Consider the following 18,762-nt stretch of genomic DNA (forward strand, 5'->3'; position numbering starts at 1 on the left):
CTGTGTTTGTGGTCCGAAGTAATGACCCCGTATGCATCACTTTGTTGTTCGGACCTTTGCTGGTTTTTCTTTTGTTTGTTTCTGTTTTATATATTGTAAAATTTTCTCTTTCAATAAAAATCAAATTTAAAATAAAAAATAAATCAAAAAGACATTTTTTTAGTGGCGTATTTAGGTTGTGTTAAGACACAGGTAGGTGATTGTGTATACAGAATATACAATAGAAAAAAATATATATGCATATGTCAACTTTATATATAGCAAAAAAAAAAATTGTCAACTTATAAAACTAGAAAAATATATAAAAATATACTTCCCTAACAGATTTTAATAACTAACAGATGCTAAACTAAGTAGTTTTGTGGATATTTTTTTTTTTTTAGTTTTTATAGAACAAGTGAACTTCCCTGACAGTAAACCAAACTATTTTGAGGATTTCCTGACAGTAAACCTAACTAGATTATTTGATTCCAGCTTCCCTGATGCTAAACCTATGTACAGTGATGGTTCCCTGACCCTAACTATGCTGTTTGATGATTCCCTTAGTAGTGTGACTACTTAAATTCCTGTTTGCTGGACCTTCCTGTTCATCTCTTTTTTAAGTCACTATGAAGAACATTCATTCACTTGCTGCATTTTTTTTTTTTTTTTAGCAGAAGTTGTTATATTTTTCTTTAATAGAGATCTGACATATGGAATGCATGCACCTGAAAATTACATTTAAAGCTATAAAAGTTCATCCAACCTTCCAAAAAGAAACAAAATTAACTATTTCATTCTGAAATCAGCTTTCTCCATCTCAGGGTGTCCATAGAGCATTCATGAAAAGACCCGTCTCCCTCACTAATGCAATGTGGTTCGGGTGTTATTCATTATTGGTCATTAATTACTTCCAGGAATCGAAATAAGGAAATGAATGTCACAATAAAATGAGCCAGCGGATATCCACAAAGGCAAAATCAAGGAATGCTTCTTGGAATGTCCTTTTCTCGCAAACACATCAGCCAACAGAAGGAATGCCAAAAGACAAAGCAGAAGCAACTCTATTGCAGGGTTTTCCTTGATGAAAAGCACATTGTATTTTTTAGACTGCTATGCCTTAAGATCTGGGTTCCCCACAGGATAATTTAAAGTGTCTCATTTCTCTTTTAAGAAGTCTACACATTTCCATACAATGGCTTCTTGGCTTCTAACACCTAATCTCAGTGTGCAAAAGTATTTACGCAACTTCCTACCACAGTTATTAACTTAAAAGAATTTGTGGTGTGTCTACATCCCTAAAATCCCACACTCCAACTTATATGTTTGACTGGTCCAAACTACAGTACCAAAAACTAAATCTGACCTTATTACAAATTTTGTTAAACATCCTGCACTGCCTGTAATGTGTTAATGTTCTCTAGTATGTAGTTAGCTGAATAGCAGAATAAAGTTATGGTTTTGCAGCAATGGTAATATTACCTATGCTAAGTGCGCCATTTTTGTGGCATTGTTTGCACTAAAATTTTTGATAATCTCATTTTAGACACAGTGAGGCAGATTTAGTAATACTGTCTTAAAGTTAGACAGGACAAAGCTTTTTGATAAATATGTTGCATTATTGGCCTGTCCAAGTTTACAATTTCTATTAGTTGGCTTTGTTTAGGCCAGAAAAATTCTCCAAAAACTGGCATATTGTTGAAATTTATGTCATGCCACACCTCTTTTCCACAAAGACCCCCATTTCATACAGGTCATGAAAGTCTTGCTCCATATTTTTATTGCTCCAAAGCATCTTTACAAATACTGTAGTCTTCCCGGTAGTTTTTTCTTTTTTTTAGCTGCTATGTAGATTTAAAAACAGCACTATAGGTATTATAATAAAAATATATTTGCAAAGTTGAAGAATTTTTGTCCAAGTCACTCCAGATGCAATGAAGTACCATAAGGTACCATAAACCATAACATTTCAAAGGTTGCTTAGTCTCAGTATAAATAGACCTTTTCTGTGAAAGCCTCAGTGGTTTGGTAGAGAACACTAGTGAAAAACAGCATCATGAAGACCAAGGAACTCACCAGACAGGCCAGAGATAAAGTTGTCGAGAAGTTTGACACTAAGGCCCCACATGGCGTCCCGCTGCAAAAAAGCGCTGCAGGAAGAACTGCGGCACCAGCGCATTGCGGTTCTTCCTGCACTGCTTTAGGCAGAAAATTTGCAGAGATTTCCTGTGTGCACTTTCTGTTTCAATTATACCTATGGGGACACTGCCGGTGTTTCATTAGGTATAATTTTTACCGCAAAGTGGGCCTGGGATTCAATAGAATCCCATTTACTTTGCTCTTACTGTAAAAGCTATTTCGCAAAGAAGAATGGTCTCTAGATATGCAAAACTGGTAGAGACATACCCCAAAAGACGTGCAGCTGGAATTGCAGTGAAAGGTGTCTCTACAAAGTATTGATATGGAGGGGCTGAATACTTTTGCATGTCACACTTTTCAGATTTTTATTTGATTAACATATGGAAAACCATGTATCAGTTTCCTTCCACTTCACAATTATGAGCTACTTTGTGTTGGTTATCACTGAAAATCTCAATAAAATTGAGTTTAAATTAAGTTTAAATTTAAGTTTGTAGGGTTGTAAGGTGTAAGGTGACAAAATGTGAAAAAGATCAAGGGATATGAATACTTTTGCAAGGAACTGTATTAAAGCAAATATTTTATGCTTTTTTGGGACATAGTAAAAACTATGTAGTTCAATGAAAAATAAATGTATTAGGGAAATGCACTGTATCTGCAACTTAGAAAATGTAAAAAAAATGAAAGTAGAACCATCAAAAGAGAAGACCACTTTACATTTCTACACGAATCCTTAACCTCAATGTCTTTTTAAGTATTGAATAAACCGTCTAGACAGGGGTACCCATAATTCCAATAACAACGTCACATCCTCAGCCTTAGTAACTTACCTTCCATAACAGTACAGCCAGCAACAAGAATATGAGGATCCCAACAAGTAAGCTTATAGCAATGATCCAGCCCACCACATAACCACGTGGTTCTTGATTGTGTAAAGCCTCAAAGACCACCTGTAGAGAAATAGGAAGGAGTTTGATTTAGTGAATACAGACTTCTATAACAAACTTCGTACTGCTTTTTGTCTTTGTAATATTTTACAAAAATTTATATGTCTCATGGAAGATTTACAGCTGGAGGTTCTTCAGACAAATTCAAGTGCTTATGTTAAAACAATAAGGTGTGTCTCCCTTAAGAGGACAATGACTGGAGCTGTATAGATTTTAATGCAAAGTATGAAACTTTTGTAATATTATTCACTTTTAGATTAAAAAAAACCATATTATATCTACTATGTGCTAGCATCTATAACAGTTTTTATAGCTCCTGCAGGCTACTGAATTTCACTTTTCAATGTGTTAAAACATTTCCATCTATATAATCTGAGTTTAGTGAAAACGCTATATAGTTTTATGGACATTCCTATAAATCTTAGACTGAATGGAAAGGTATTTTGTATACATACATATACCATATGTGCTTTTCTTACCTACTGATTAGACTTCCTCATGCTTTATGGGGACGGGTATTACTTACCTTTGTAGAATATGATAACACATACATAGGAAACTTTTACTCATTGCACTCACTTGGAAAAGGCTAATACAGCTAAGGCAGGAAACCACATATATTCTACTATTTGTTGTTTTTTTTTAATAGAAAATGGTGAAAAAAAAACCCAAGACAACACTATATAAAGGAATTGCTGTTTAAGAAATACCCTTAGGCTTGGTTCACATCTGCGCACGGGTTTACGTTCGGAGGGTCAGATTGGGGAACCCCCGAATGGAAACCTAATCCACATAAAAAAGCGGTTACCTTAGGAAACCCGTGGACCCCATAGACTATAATGGGGTTCCATGTGGTTTAGATTCGATTTCCGCTCAAAAGGGGTGAAAAATGCGGTGGTTGGGCTGTATGGAAACAGCATGGCTCATAGAAGTGATTGGGAGTTACGTAAATTGGCTCACTGTGCTACGCTGTTTCCATAACTCCCATTAACTTCTGCTGGGAAGATATGGAAACAGTGCATGTGAAAGCTATACTTTTTGTGGACAGCCTGATAATAGCTGAAATTCCTGTGGATATGCAACAAATGTGTTTTGTGGGAGAACCCCTTTAATGAAGCTCCTCCATTAAGTTTTAGGTCAAGATAAATGTAGAGAACATTTATAACCTGGTTGTTAGACATATTTGTAGTCACATTTTAATAATTTGGGAAAGTATAGGTACCATATATTTAGATATATTGTAGGTTTATGTTTTTATACTGATTTTAAACATTACATACACACATATATTTATATTTAGGAGTGTAGGGGCCCATGACCATGTTCGGTAAGATGGAGGGAAACAGGAATCAGAACTGTTGAGAGCTACAAGCATGGCCTTATTATATATATATATATATATATATATATATATATATATATATATATATATATATATATATAATCTTTTCTGAATCTTGATAACTTTTGCTTTTCAGTAAAAACATTTTACCTGGCAACAGTCAAAAGTCAAAGCACAATAACCTCAGTTACTGTAGATGTCAGTGAGACATTCTCAGAAATGTATTGGCTTTTTAACTTCAACCAGAATACAATCCACTTGGTACATTTGACAAAACAATGAGCGGCAGGTTTCCTAAACTTTGCGGATTTCATTTGTGAGCAAAAGGAAAACTCAATTTACAGTAAAGTAGCTGTCTTGTGCTTTGGTTCATTGTACCTGGTCCAAAAGTTTAGAATGACTATGCCAAACAGCAATGTCAGGGGAAAACGTATAATACTGTTGACCTTTTCTTTACAAAAGCATATTTTAGTTTCTCATTGCTATGGGGTGGTAAGTAGAAAGGAGCCATTACTGCAGCTCAACCGCTAGATCCCCTGCCAAATGAAAAAGCAATCACAAGCTTTTTCAGCTTGTGGTCGCATTCAATAACCTGCATTAAAATTGAGTGCTCTGGACTGAACTCCTATATCTAGCATAATAACATATAAAACTTTTAATGTCATGTACTGAGGAACTTTATGTTTTCTACTACTGTACACCACTATAACATTTCTAACGCTAACAGAGTCACCCTCTTAGAGCCCATTGACTACCTAAAGGACACTAAATACAGTATCAGCCCAATATTGCAGAACAAATAGACCATGAAATATATTATTTGATCTTATGGATATGTAACAAATAGGAAAAAAAATACAGTGGTAACTACAGTATATATATATATATATATATATATATATATATATATATATATATATATGCAATGCACTCAAAATAGTCTCATTGTCAGGATACGGAGTCGCCGCGGTCTCCTTGCTGCGCGGCGTCTCCCTGGGAGACGTGTTAGGAGTTCTATTGGGTGTGCTTAGGTCATTAAGGGTTAATCTTTTCCTTGCCTTCAGTCTCCATGTCATTAGCCATCAGGTGTGTTCTCTGCTGCTATTTAAACCCCACCCAGGCATGGATCCTTGCCAGCCATTCACTTTGGGTTTCCTGGTCCCCCTGCTCAGTCTGATTCCCTGTCTGTTAATATTCGGTCTGTTTTCTTGGTTAATCTGCCCGGCTTGTATTTTTGACTATCCCTTGTCTTTTGATTTGGTACCTTTATTATATCTCCTGGCTCGACCTCTTGCTCGTCTGACCTCGCCTTCTCTTCTGTGTCTTGCTGGGACTTGTGGTCCTCCCTGGTTCCATGCTGTTTTAGTCTTTTGTTTTGCATTGCAGTTACACTGTGCTTTCTGTTTAGGTGTGACCCCCGTGACTCCAGTCCCTAGGACTTTCAGGGCCTCCTCTCCCCTTATCCTAGCCGCCGGATAGAAGTGTCAGGAGCCTTGGTAGGCGCACTTCAATTAGGAAGTGCATGGGTCTGCCTCATCTCAGATATTACAGCATAGTTATAGCTGCAGGGCCTGCGACCCCTTTTGTCATTAGTTGCACAGTGTTGCTTTCCCATCTGTGTCACTTTGCACTGCCTGCCCCTGACTCCAATCCTTACACTCATAATATGGACTGAAACATCACGTCATGTGTTGTACAAGAGGAATTTAATTTCATTGAACATCTTGGATGGCCTGCATATCTATCTATCTATCTATCTATCTATCTATTTTTTTCTCTGCACTGAGTGGCCACTTTGTTAGAGACACCCATCTAGTAGTACATTGGACCTCCTATGGCCTTCAGAACAGTAGTACCTATTTGTGCCATAAATTCCGCTAAGTGTGGAAATTGATTGCAGAAATATTGTGTACATGATAACTTCATGTAGTTGTCACAAATTAGATGGTACTGACATGCTCTGAACAGTATGTTTTACCTTATGCCAAGGATTCCCTATATCCGTGGTGGCAAACCTAAGAAACCTAACCCATTGTATATTTGTCCTTTTAAGGGCCCCACGGTGTCAATTGAAGTCAATGATTCCATTTTTAATGTCCATCAAAATAAAGTTGCATCCAAGTGATGGCTGATACCCCCCCCCCAAAAAAAAAACAAAAAAAAAAAACAAAAACAAAAACAATAAAATGTCATCTGCTTTTTTTTAACAGGCAGTTAAAAACAGATGACAATCAGCCATTAAAAACAGACAAATGTACATGGAATGGATGTAAAATGGATGATAAAAACGGACCAATTTGTCTATTTAATGGCAGAGAAACAGATACATTGTTAATACAACCTTAAGCAAAAGCCTCATGTAATGAGCTGCAGCTGAAAAATGCTGCAGAAAAGAACACAATGCGGTTATTTCCACTGCTGACTTTCCTTTGAGGACTGTTTCTGTTATGCCTATATGGAAAACACTTTCCATATGTATAATTAATATGCTGCATGATAAAAAAAACATGAGCAATATGTGGGTGGGATTAGCCAAAATCTCACCCACTTTGCAGGTACTGTAATACACAGCGCTGCGTATTCGCTACGTGGGGGGGGGAGCCCCAGCCTTAACTCGACTTTCTGCAGCAATTTATGCTATTTGGTCTTTTAACAGAAGAAGGACAATGAAAAGCCAACGTTTCTTTGCATGACCTGCCATTGTTTTTTGTTGTCTTCTGTCATGCTGAGGTAATTTAACCTCCCATAGAGAGTTAGGTTAAGGCATAGACTTTAATGGGGTTCGCCGTTTTTATACTGAAACCAGTTCTGTGGCATGAACCTAGCCTATCTCTGCCATAGCGGCATACCGTATAAATAGATCTGATAAATGAGTTCTATATAAGGGGAATAATGTATACTTACTGTGGCATCCTGTGAGTTCCCGTGTGGTACTTCTACCACCCACAGTTTTAAATCTACTGATAAATGTGCCCGGGTCACAAATTGAATTACTGAAGAACTGTCCTGTGGAACAAAACATATTATATTTATTATTTATTTATTTATTTATTTATATAGCACCATTAATTCCATGGTGCTTTACATTTGGGGGTTACATACAATACACAAAATATCCTAACAGATATAATACTAACAATGACCGAATGGCACAGTGGGGTAGAGGGCCCTGCCTGCAAGGGCTTACAATCTATGAGGGAGGGGGGATAGAGACAGAAGGAGAGGCGGGAGACTGTTCAGATGGAAGTGAGATGATAGTGTTATTGGAGGTTGTAGGCCTTCCTGAATAGGTGAGTCTTCAGGGCCTTCTTGAATCCTGTGATTGTGGGGGTCAGTCTTATGTGTCTTGGTAAGGAGTTCCAGAGTATGGGGGATGCACGGGAGAAATCTTGGAGACGGTTGTGTGAGGAACGGATGAGGGCAGAGCGGAGTAGGAGGTCGTTGGAGGATCTGAGGTTACGTGTGGGCAGGTAGCGGGAGATGAGGTCAGAGATATATGGAGGGGACAGGTTGTGGATCGCTTTGTATGTTAACGTTAGTAGCTTGAAATCAATTCGCTGGGCTATAGGTAGCCAGTGGAGGGACTGGCAGAGGGGAGCAGCCGATGAAGATCGGGGGGAGAGGTGAATTAAGCGGGCAGGACAGTTTAAGGTGGACTGGAGGGGGACGAGGGTGTTAGCTGGGAGTCCATGGAGAAGGGTGTTGCAGTAGTCTAAGCGGGAGATTATGACGGCATGGACGAGCATCTTAGTAGTTTCAGGGGTGAGGAAAGAGCGGATTCAATGGATGTTCTTGAGCTGGAGGTGGCAGGAGGTGTTGAGGGTTTGAACATGTGACGTGAAAGATAGGTCAGAGTCCAGGGTTATCCCAAGGCATCGGGCCTGTGGGACAGGGGTAAGTGGGGTTCGGTTTACTTTGATAGATGGGTCAGGTGGAGGGGCCATACGGGGTGGGGTGAAAATGATGAACTCCGTTTTCTCCATGTTGATTTTGAGAAAGCAGGAGGAGAGGAAGGAGGCTACGGCTGCTAAACAATCTGGAACTCTGGCCAGCAGGGAGGTAATGTCTGGTCCAGAGATGTATTTTTAAAGAATAATATTAGATTGTATAATGTTACATAAGCAATACGAGAACATGCTGAAATACTTTAGCATAGACATCTCAGAAACATATAGCATAACTCCACATTGGTTTAGATCTGATTAAATGAGACAATGAACTTTCAATCATGGAATGCATTAAACTATTAACACCTACATACATGTCCACACTTATCTTGATACAACTACTAGTCGTGAAAGCACTTTAATGCAACATATATAATATTATGTACCAGAATAGGACATACATTTTTGCATCTTAAAGGGGTATTCTCATCTCAAGGATCCTATCAATACCTATTTATAGTGCTAGCTTATGTAAATTCAAGCAATTTCCTAAATACTACTTCATTTGTCTGCTATGTTAGATTATTCCTCACAGTCCTGCACAGCGTTTACATGGTGCATGACCTATATCTGACAACACAGGATAGAGCTATGACTCACTGCTCTCTGGGGATGCTGAGTTCTCTCCCTGCTATGCAGTCAGGACTATCAGGTCAGCTAATGGCAGTTTGCTCATAATGGATCCATATAAGTTATCTCTCAATGTAAGCACAAAGAGAACACTGAGTCGAACTTTTGACATGGAGCACCCCCCCCAAGACCCCAACAGACCCCGACCATCCACTTTGCACATAATGTAAAACACAGCGCTTTCGCAATGTAGGGGCCCGGCCTAAGCCACTCACATGTTGAACTAGTTGGTAAACTAGATGGTAAAAAAAGGCTTAAAATTAGGTGTGACATTACATCTAAAATAATCCTGTTTTAGGCCAGAATTCAGATGTACCTAGCATAGGAAATTTCACCCAATATATTTTTTACAAAGCAAATATAATGCTAATCAAAAAGTTCATACTTAAGCAAAAATGATGAAGAAAAAAAGAAGAGATCTGGAAAATTGTTAGTCACTTTTACTGCGTAGCCTGTTTAATTTTTTTGTTACTTCATAGTAAAGCCTTAGCGTCGGTTCACATTAGCATTTGGCTTTCGTCCGGAAGGAGTCCGCATGAGGACCCCCCTGAACGGAATACCAATGCAACTGCAAACGCTGTGCAGTTGTGTTGGTATTCCGTTCGGGGGTGTCCTCATGCGGACTCCTTCCAGACGGAAGCCAAACGCTAATGTGAACCGGGCATTAGAGAGGTTGTCTGGGCAAATTTGTTTTGTCATTTTGAGGAGCAGAAGACTTTTTGATTGCTTTTTATAAGCTTTTTGGTGGCCAAGAGAACAAAAACAGTAATTCTGGCATCGATTTTTCAAATTTATTGTCAATCAACATGTGGGAAAAATAACATTAAGTTGTGTCGCTCAGCAGCAATACCCAAGGTGTGTTTTGTTTTTATTTATTTGTTTTTACTTGAAAACATTTTAGAATGGGGAGGATTAATGTTTTATTATTTTGAAACTTTTCTTTTTTATTGTAAAGTTTTCTTTAAAGGGGTTATCCAGCTGTTCCCCTCTGCACTCCTTGCTTGGTTTTATTTTACTTGCTGCTCCTTGTGTCACTGTTATTTAAATGCAATGAATGTGGACAGACTCCATTTCCCGTGATTCATCTGCCTGCTCTCACTGTGTACCCCTCCCTTCTCCACTCTCCCCTGCAATGAAATCACAGATAATTAATCATCCCACATCAGAGGTCATATGCTGCTGTTACGTTTTAGTTTTTTTTTGCCTGAAATGCTCACAGTGGGGGTAGTAGTATTAATAACCTGAAAATAAATCAGATAAATAAGACTGACTTTAACTAGGATATACTGTATATTAGGAAAAGTTTTGTACTGATGCATCCTATTATCTGGCCCATATATATATATATATATATATATATATATATATATATATATATATATATATATATATAAATGGATAACCACTTTAATCATTTTCTGAACTAATTTTTAGACCTGCTAGGGAATTGAAGTTGCAATCTTTTGATCACTTACATAATACATTGCACTGCTTATGTAGTGTAATGCATTATTCCCGTCTGTCTGAAACTGACAGGCACTCTAGTAAGGCTATGCTGAAGAAAGACCTGAGGCCTTCATCAGGCACTGGGCTCCCATATAAAGGCAACAACAGCCTGTGATTGTGTTTGCAGGGGTTCTGATGCCTAATAGAGAGCCCCTTCCCTCTGGAACCCTTTAAATTTCACTGTTATGATGGCATCTAAAGGGTTAAAAACCCAGAATCTGAGGTTAGGAGCAAATACTCAGCTGTGCACATACTTCACATACAATGGGAGACCAAACAGGGTCTGCTGTATAGGAGACATAAATCTATATGGACCGGGCCCATTCGTTACCAGTACTGAAAGTTGCTAATAGGAAAGGAAAGGAAAGTAATAAATAAGAAATTGTTCTTATTCTGCAAGGAATATCTGATTCAAACAGTATGTCTCAAAGACTGCCTGTCTTTACTGTTCAAATTCCAAGGAATGCGTTTTCTTACAAATTTTCCAGTTTGTTCCATTACCTTGCACTTTAAATACTTCACTTAAATAAAACTGTACATGTAAGAATGTTGTAAGAAAAATATGACATCATGGGGATTCATTTGCAGGGTTATATTATATTTAGAAAAGAGCGTACATATATTGTAGCTATGGTGAAATATTTACCACTAGGCACTATGATGCCAATGGTAGGCTATATCTGCTAATGGGCACCTTAGTCATTGATATAGCGAGTAAAGTAATCTGGCTGCTGAACTGTCCGTTTGCTTGGTGGAAAAGGAATTCAAAAACGCATTAAGGTTTATGTGTGCCGGATTTACTGGCCTGAACATCATACCGGGAAAGGGACTATTACTGTTATAGTTATCTATGGTGCTAGGAGCCCCTGCCTCCAAGCGACATACTGTTCTGGAGTGATTATAGTACAGGACAGTATATTGCTTGGAGGTAGAGACTCCAAGCAGCATAGATAACTATACTGCTAGAAATCCCTCTCCCTGCGTAATGTTCAGGCTGATAAATCCAGCACACACACACGTATCGAGTTTCACGGGTGTGTGAATGCGTTTACATAGAGCAAGTTTAGACTAAACAGTGTACAACTGCTCAAACTGCCTCAGAGGTCCCTATATCATTCAGAAAACCTGAGGATGGGGAACCATGCTGGAGCCCAGGGAAGGTGAGTAACACTGTTTGTCATATTTACTCCCCTAAGTCTCCGACTTATTATAGACCCAAAAGTATAATATTAATTTTTGGGTGGTGAACCCTAAAATTTTTGGAAAATTCATATCTAGAATGGGTTAAGTCATCCCTATATGTTGTTTTTCAAATTATTAGCGTATGGGAGATCCTACTGTGGGACATTATACTGTATGTCCCTGGATCCCTTATAGAATGGAGTCTAATGAGGGATCTGTGAAAGTGGACACAAATAGGACATGTACTAAATTTTAACGTAAATGGACCATCAAAAAATTGGTAATATGAATAGCCCCAATGTATCTAATTTTAATGCAGACATCAGTTAAAAAAATGACCATGTTGCGACTGTTAGCATCCTTCATCAGAATTAGTACTTAGTGCCTAAGGCAGCAAGAACTGTAAATACAGCTTGCACATAATCCTTTCTTAAACCCACACTGCAAGATGACATCTTTGAAGGAAATGAATCTGAGAAGTTAATATGGATGGAAACAAAGGCTAGGATAGTAAAATACTAATAGGGATTTGTTACAAGTCTCCAAGAATGAATGAAAAAATCTACTAAGACAAACTGATACAGTAGCAAAACATAATGAATAAATCAATTAATACAGGGGACTCCATAGACCCAAATATAAATTCCAACTAAGGTACCAGGGTTTTAACAGTAATAAAAGATAATTACCTTTTACCACTAGTTCAGGACCCAATAAGAGACAAGAACAGAGACATTTATTAAGGGATTTATTCAGATTGTCACATTTGGAGTTGTGAATTTTTTTTTTCTCTTAATACATGAAGGTGTATAGCCTTCTTCTGGATTATAAGACACAAAAGAGGCCAATAATGTAACATAATATGCGGGAAAACAACTATAAAGTAAACCACAAAGAAAGAAAAACCCACAAAAAACTAAGAAAATGTACATGTATTGATATATAATAAAAACACATACAACACACAAAATTGAAACTACATGTTAGTTGAAACGCACATCGGGTTTTAGCACAACAGTGAGGGTATTTGACTCTGCTTAATATGGTGCATTCATGTGCCCTTTGTATTTGCACTATGCTTCTCTATAAGGTTTATTTATTATTAGTGGTACTTTGATCCAGATATACATATGATTACTTTTTGTCTATTATGATGCTTTGGAATACATTTTTATCCAATTTTCCATATGTATTCACTATCCCTTCCTGTCATTCTTGATGGAATTTCTGATACTATATAGGACCTTACAAGTCCTCCCCTTTCTTTGTGAGCAATTTTTTGCCTAATATTTTGTATGTTGTATGTATTTTTATTATATATGAAATGTATATTTTCATAGTTTTTTTGTGGGTTTTTCTTTCTTTGTGGTATACTTCTTCGGGATTAATATGGTAGGACTATGGGTTGAACTTGATGGATGTATATCTTTATTTAACAAGATTGTAGTAAGGGGAAAAGGTGGCACTACTGTTCTGGCAGACAGCATATATAGTCTTCTAACATAGATGGACGGTGGAGTCACACTATATTGAATGTGTGGTGGTGCTCAACAGTTCAAGGGTATAGAAGCAAATCCAAACAAGACAAAATAATAAGAGCTGGGCACTCACCATAAGGGTAAGTTAACACTGGGTTTTTTGATCAGGGTTTTGAGGCTGTATTTGCCTCAAAACCCTGACCAAAAAGACGGCTCCCATTAAAATCAATGGGAGCCGCTTCTTCCAGCTCCCAGAAAAAAAAAGTGAGGTGCTCAATCTTCAGGCCGTTTCGCCTCACAATTCGGCCTGCAGACACTCCCTCCTCTGGACTAGGCCCATTCATTGGGCCTAATCCAGAGAAGAGTGCGCGGCTGGATGCCGATGCATTGCACCGTCTTTCAGTCACAGCTACTCAGTTTTTGTATCGGAACCTGAAGTGGCCTCCGCCTCAGGTTCCGATCCAGAAAACCCTATGTGAGCTCATGGCATGCCTGACAAGGATAGAGCAACGACCGTTGCTCCATCCTCGAGCTTGAAAAAGTGCGTTGCTTCATCCCTGTCAGGAATGCCTCCTCCCAACTTTTATTATGTGTTGAAGATTTAAATAAAATTGGACTGTTTTTATCACACGCTTATGGCAAGTGCCCAGTTCTTCTTATTTTTTCTTATCTTTATTTAACACTTACTTAAAATGATTTCGTATAACTGCTATATAGAACTTTTATACTAGAATAATGTGATGGCTAACTATTCTGATGAGTATATAATTGCAGATGTTATAATAATCTTATGTTATAACTCTGTTATAAAACTGGAGTATTTGATTTTTGATTTCTCTGTGATCTTTCCATTTCCCTTTTCCTGGTCATCATGTCATGTTACAGCCATACATATAAGCACTATAACTGTGGTCTTACCTTTTTTAATATCTCTGTATTTAGCAATGTATGAACATTGATATTTTGTGTTTCTTCTTTTGCTAATGATGTAAAGTTACATTCCACTTCTAAACATGGCCACTTTGACTTGTCACAATCCTAAAAGATATTAAATATACTTTTATTCAGCATGAAGATATAATGTACATCAAAAGCAAGTGAATGAGGTATGCAGGAAATGACTCCTGGCAATGCACTGTATGATAATAATTCCGCATGGCCAGTGTTTATTCAGGCATATTTTTAGATGCACAGATTATGTACAATTGCTTTAATCTTTTTTCCACTAATAGAGGCGAAAGTTATAGTCTATCATCATGTATTCTTTTCAGTATACAGTATATTTTCCCATGATATTTTAAAACTGAATATCTTGTTCCAGTCACCTATTATGGACAATCAGATCTCTGTCTTTTCAGTAAAGATGATTATTAATATAAAATGCCTGGTTCATTTTTTTTACGCTGTTATATTTTTAATTCAGTTTCTGTTTCCCTCTATTTCTTGAAATGACAATATATCCAAAATAGAGCTTTATGCACACATATGATCACTTTGACTCCATTTTGTTAGAGGCGAGTTGACCAAAAACAGCATTTCTGGCCTTGTTTTTAAGGTCAGGGTGCAAGGTAGTGTAAATCAGCACCTGTAAAGAACCTGCAAAGTGGATAGTATTCTAGCTAATCCAATTCACACATTGCAAAAAGTATCTGCAGCGGACATGCTGCAATTTCAAAAACCAGTGCGTTTCAGTAAATCACAGCATGTCAGATATATCAACGGTAACGGCAGTGTTTTCCGTATAGGTGTAACAGAGGCAGAAAGTCTGCAGAGGAAAACTCTGTGGACTCTCTGTAACAAGTGCTATGGGAAAAAATGCAAAGCTGAGGTTGAAGTTCAAGCACGCTAACGCACACTCCGAAAGCACTCTTTCGCTCATCTGTATATAAATACAATGACATTTTACATGAAAATGGGGATCCAAAGCTGAATAACAGAGGCATTTTTGGAAACTGTAGAAACACCCCTATAAGGTGCTATGATTAGATTTCTAAGCAATTTATTGCTAACAGACGCCTTTTAATAAGAGAAATGTCTAAAAAAATTTTCATATCTATTCAATGGAACAGTAATTCCTAAGCATGTTGTATGTTGCAAAATACATAAGGAAAAACAATCTAGAACGGAATAGTAGTATATGGTCACATTTCCTACCTGAAATAAATATATTTATTAATGATGTTAAACAAACAGAAAAGAAAGCAACACAGCACCACCACCAAGGATAGACCTTTGAAGCCAAGTCTCCCAACCTGGGTGCATACTAATATACGCCTGCAAGACTATGAATACCAATGTCGCCAATGATATCACACTCGCATTACATATGACAATATCTGAATACATTTCACTAGTTTGTATATTTTTGTTATTCATTGCATTGCTCTATGCTTTACATGCCTTACATGGGGTGCCGCACCACTTCATTGAGGTTTTTGATGTTTTTGTTATCACATTGGAAAACGTTAATAAAACATTTAATTATAAATATCCATAAGCAAATGCCACATAATAAAAAGCATATATGACACACACTAGACAATGCTAAAAACATAACTTCCCGAGGAAGGTCAATGAAACATATGTCGGAGTGCAGGATAGGGATTATCCTGGTAATGCATGCATACCACTTGGGCAGGTATATGCATGTATACATCTATATAACTTCACAGTATTCATTACTTTAATGTTATAGTGGGTTGGGATTAGGTTTTGGTTTTTGAATTGAGTGCCACTATGGCTAATGATCCTATATATGTCCAAGCATCCCCCTCTGGCTAATATGTTTTAGCATTGTTTACTGTGTGTGTTGAATATGTTATTAATATGTGACATTTATTTACGGATATTTAATAAAATGAACTGGCATTGTCGTATCTAATACAAGTGTGATATTATTGGCGCCATTGCTATTATGTAGGCTAATTAACATTGGAAGGCTAACTAATCTGATTAGGTTTTGAGTTCTGGGTGCAAACTCCTCAAGCAAAAAGTCCTCTGTCATATGCTGGAATAATTTACTAGAGCCCAGATCATACAATAAATATAAGCCCATGTAATGGCACTTGATAAAGGCCCCTCCTAAGGGCTGATATGTAATATGTAATATTTGACATATTAGAAATACTATACAATCAAAAGCGGTGGTAAAAATTGGATTTTTGTACTTATTTTGAAATCATTGTACTCACTGGGGGACACAAAACCATGGAGACTGACACTAGGAAAACAAAAATGTTGGCTCTGCCCAAGTGGGTTATAGCTTTTCCACAGGCAGAACGCTAGTCAGTTTTGTACCAGTTTTATACTAGTAGAAGAAGACAAATTGTGGAGCAAGTACCATGGGATACCCTAAAGTAGTCCCAGAGGACACAAAGAGACGATATCCTGCAACCGACCAAGAGCACAATATGCGGAGCAGTCAAGATCCCAGAAGGAAACCTTGTCTGGAACTGACAGACCAAAAACTGAGAACCAGCTCAGACTGATAAGAATTCCAAGATGCCATCAGTAGTTGGATACACTGGAGGATATCGAACCCTTTCTTAGATCCTCAAAGGAGAAACAAGGAGCCAGGAGCAGTGAGAGGTATCAGATACATCCAGGTTGGTAAAGCCAACTGCAGGCAGAAACTGCTTAGGGGGAGGAAGGTGAGTAGGAGAAATGAAAACACATGTCCATCTAGTGAAAAAAAAGAACATCAAAGGCAGACCAGGTACACCAAAAGAACACTTTTCACCATCAAATGCTAAGTATCTATGTTGCCCAACCCTTGGAAAGGAGAGTGCAAGAATTCACCCTAACTCTTAGAAAAAAGACATAGGGCTCTGTTCAACATCTTGGCCACCGTATAGACTAGCAGAAGAGTGTGGCAATAAAAGGGAATGTGCAAGCTCCATGGATTGCTAGATGAGATGCAAGTGACATGAAGGGTGAAGTGGGCCAAGTGTAAGCCAAGACAGATCCATATTTGGCAGAGGGCGAAGTGTTGATGATGAAGGGGCACCTTTAGGCTTGGCAGGTGCTGTGTATGCATGAATAGTGGACAAGCATCAGAACTAACCACCGAAAAATAGAGGCCTTGAAGCAAAAACCCTTGCTGATATAGCACATAACCCAGATGGGAGAAGGTGGGAATAGAGGATGGAGACATATCCTGAGCCTGGGGGAACGCTGACTTCAACCAGAACAAGGACACGCAACATTAAGAGGCCAACAGGATCAGGTCAAACCAGAAGGAGCTAGGAGACAAAGTCTCGACCCAGCAGGAGGACACATACCCCAACATTTTCCTCTGTGCATTGGCATTCCATCGGAGCATCCCGCTCCTGATTAGGCCCGAATGAATGGACCTAAACAGGAGTGTGTCTCGAGCCGCGGACGCCGTGGCTGACTCAGCTGCAGAATCCACGGCAAGATAGGTCATTTTGCTTTTTTTTCCGCTCCCATTGAAGTAAATGGGAGTCATTTTTGCATGCGGATTTTGAGGCAGATTCCACGCCTGCAAAAAACTCAGTGTGAACATACCCTAAATAGGTAATACTTGGTGTCGCCTGGTCTGTTTGTCAAATATATAAGGACCAACAGGTTACAGAAGACTACTCACAAGTAGGGTTGAGCGATCGGGATCGGAAAAGATCGGATTCCGATCAGCGATCGAGTAAATTTCACGATCGAGATCGGAATTCCGACCCGATCTTTTCCAGTGGGATCGAGATCGGAGGTTATCTCAAGATCGGCTCAACCCCAAAAGTGACTTTTTCCCATAGAAAAGCATTGACTAGGGTTGAGGATCAGGATCGGAAAAGATCGGATGCCGATCGGCGATCGAGCAAATTTCACGATCGAGATCGGGATCGAGATCGGCTGGAAAATGATCGGAAATCGGATTTTAAAATCGATCTTGAAATCTCAAGATCGGCTCAACCCTACTCACAAGACTTTGTCTTCAGTACTTTTATGATGGTAAGTACTTACTTCCTGTAAACTAGAAGAGTGAATAAAAGGTAATATCTACAAATGGCATCCTTAACATCTGGAGAAAGCACATGGCTCATGCCTTTTCAATAGGTCATACATAGAATTGTAAACCTGGGGTTTCAAATTACAATGACAACTTGCACTATGCCCTTCTAATACTGCTCCTACTACATAAAATCAGTCATATTTTGACAAGGGGATAACCGGTGTTGAAAAAATATACAAAAGTTACTTCTTAAAATCTCAGAAAAAAGTGGGAACAGGAAGATCAACATTTTAAAACTGCAGCTGAGAATAGCTAGTAGGCTTGACATATATTATTATTTCTGACTACCCATAAGAGGGAAGAACACAATCTCCACTGTGTCTGTGCAGTGCTGTCTAAATATTACTTGTTAATAATGGCAAATAACCCTATGAACCCATCTGCAAGGGTAAAATATTAGCTTTTACGCTAATTTCAACATAAATTGTCTGATACAATTACAGAAATGTTGACTTTTTCTGATGTTAATTATACGCTTATTTAAAAAGTATCTCCAGAAAATGGATTTTTCCTATTAATATGTTACTCCACACTGCACATAAAACAGTAAGAATTATTCCATAGACATAAAGTATATCTCCGGCCA

At 38.1% G+C, this 18,762-nt stretch overlaps 1 protein-coding gene across 1 annotated transcript in view; it reads right to left on the minus strand.

The window, feature by feature from the left end:
• Positions 1–18,762, minus strand: part of ITGA9 (integrin subunit alpha 9) — a 306,868-nt gene that overhangs the window by 20,019 nt on the left and 268,087 nt on the right. Inside the window, exons 25-27 of the mRNA XM_075271089.1 lie at positions 14,069–14,188; positions 7,312–7,413; positions 2,949–3,068 (exon numbers count right to left, since the gene is read on the minus strand). Coding sequence (XP_075127190.1) covers positions 2,949–3,068; positions 7,312–7,413; positions 14,069–14,188 — 342 coding nt within the window. The remainder of the gene's footprint in view (positions 1–2,948; positions 3,069–7,311; positions 7,414–14,068; positions 14,189–18,762) is intronic.

Source organism: Leptodactylus fuscus, chromosome 4 (genome assembly GCF_031893055.1).
Source record: "Leptodactylus fuscus isolate aLepFus1 chromosome 4, aLepFus1.hap2, whole genome shotgun sequence".
Classification (NCBI taxonomy): Eukaryota; Metazoa; Chordata; class Amphibia; order Anura; family Leptodactylidae; genus Leptodactylus; species Leptodactylus fuscus.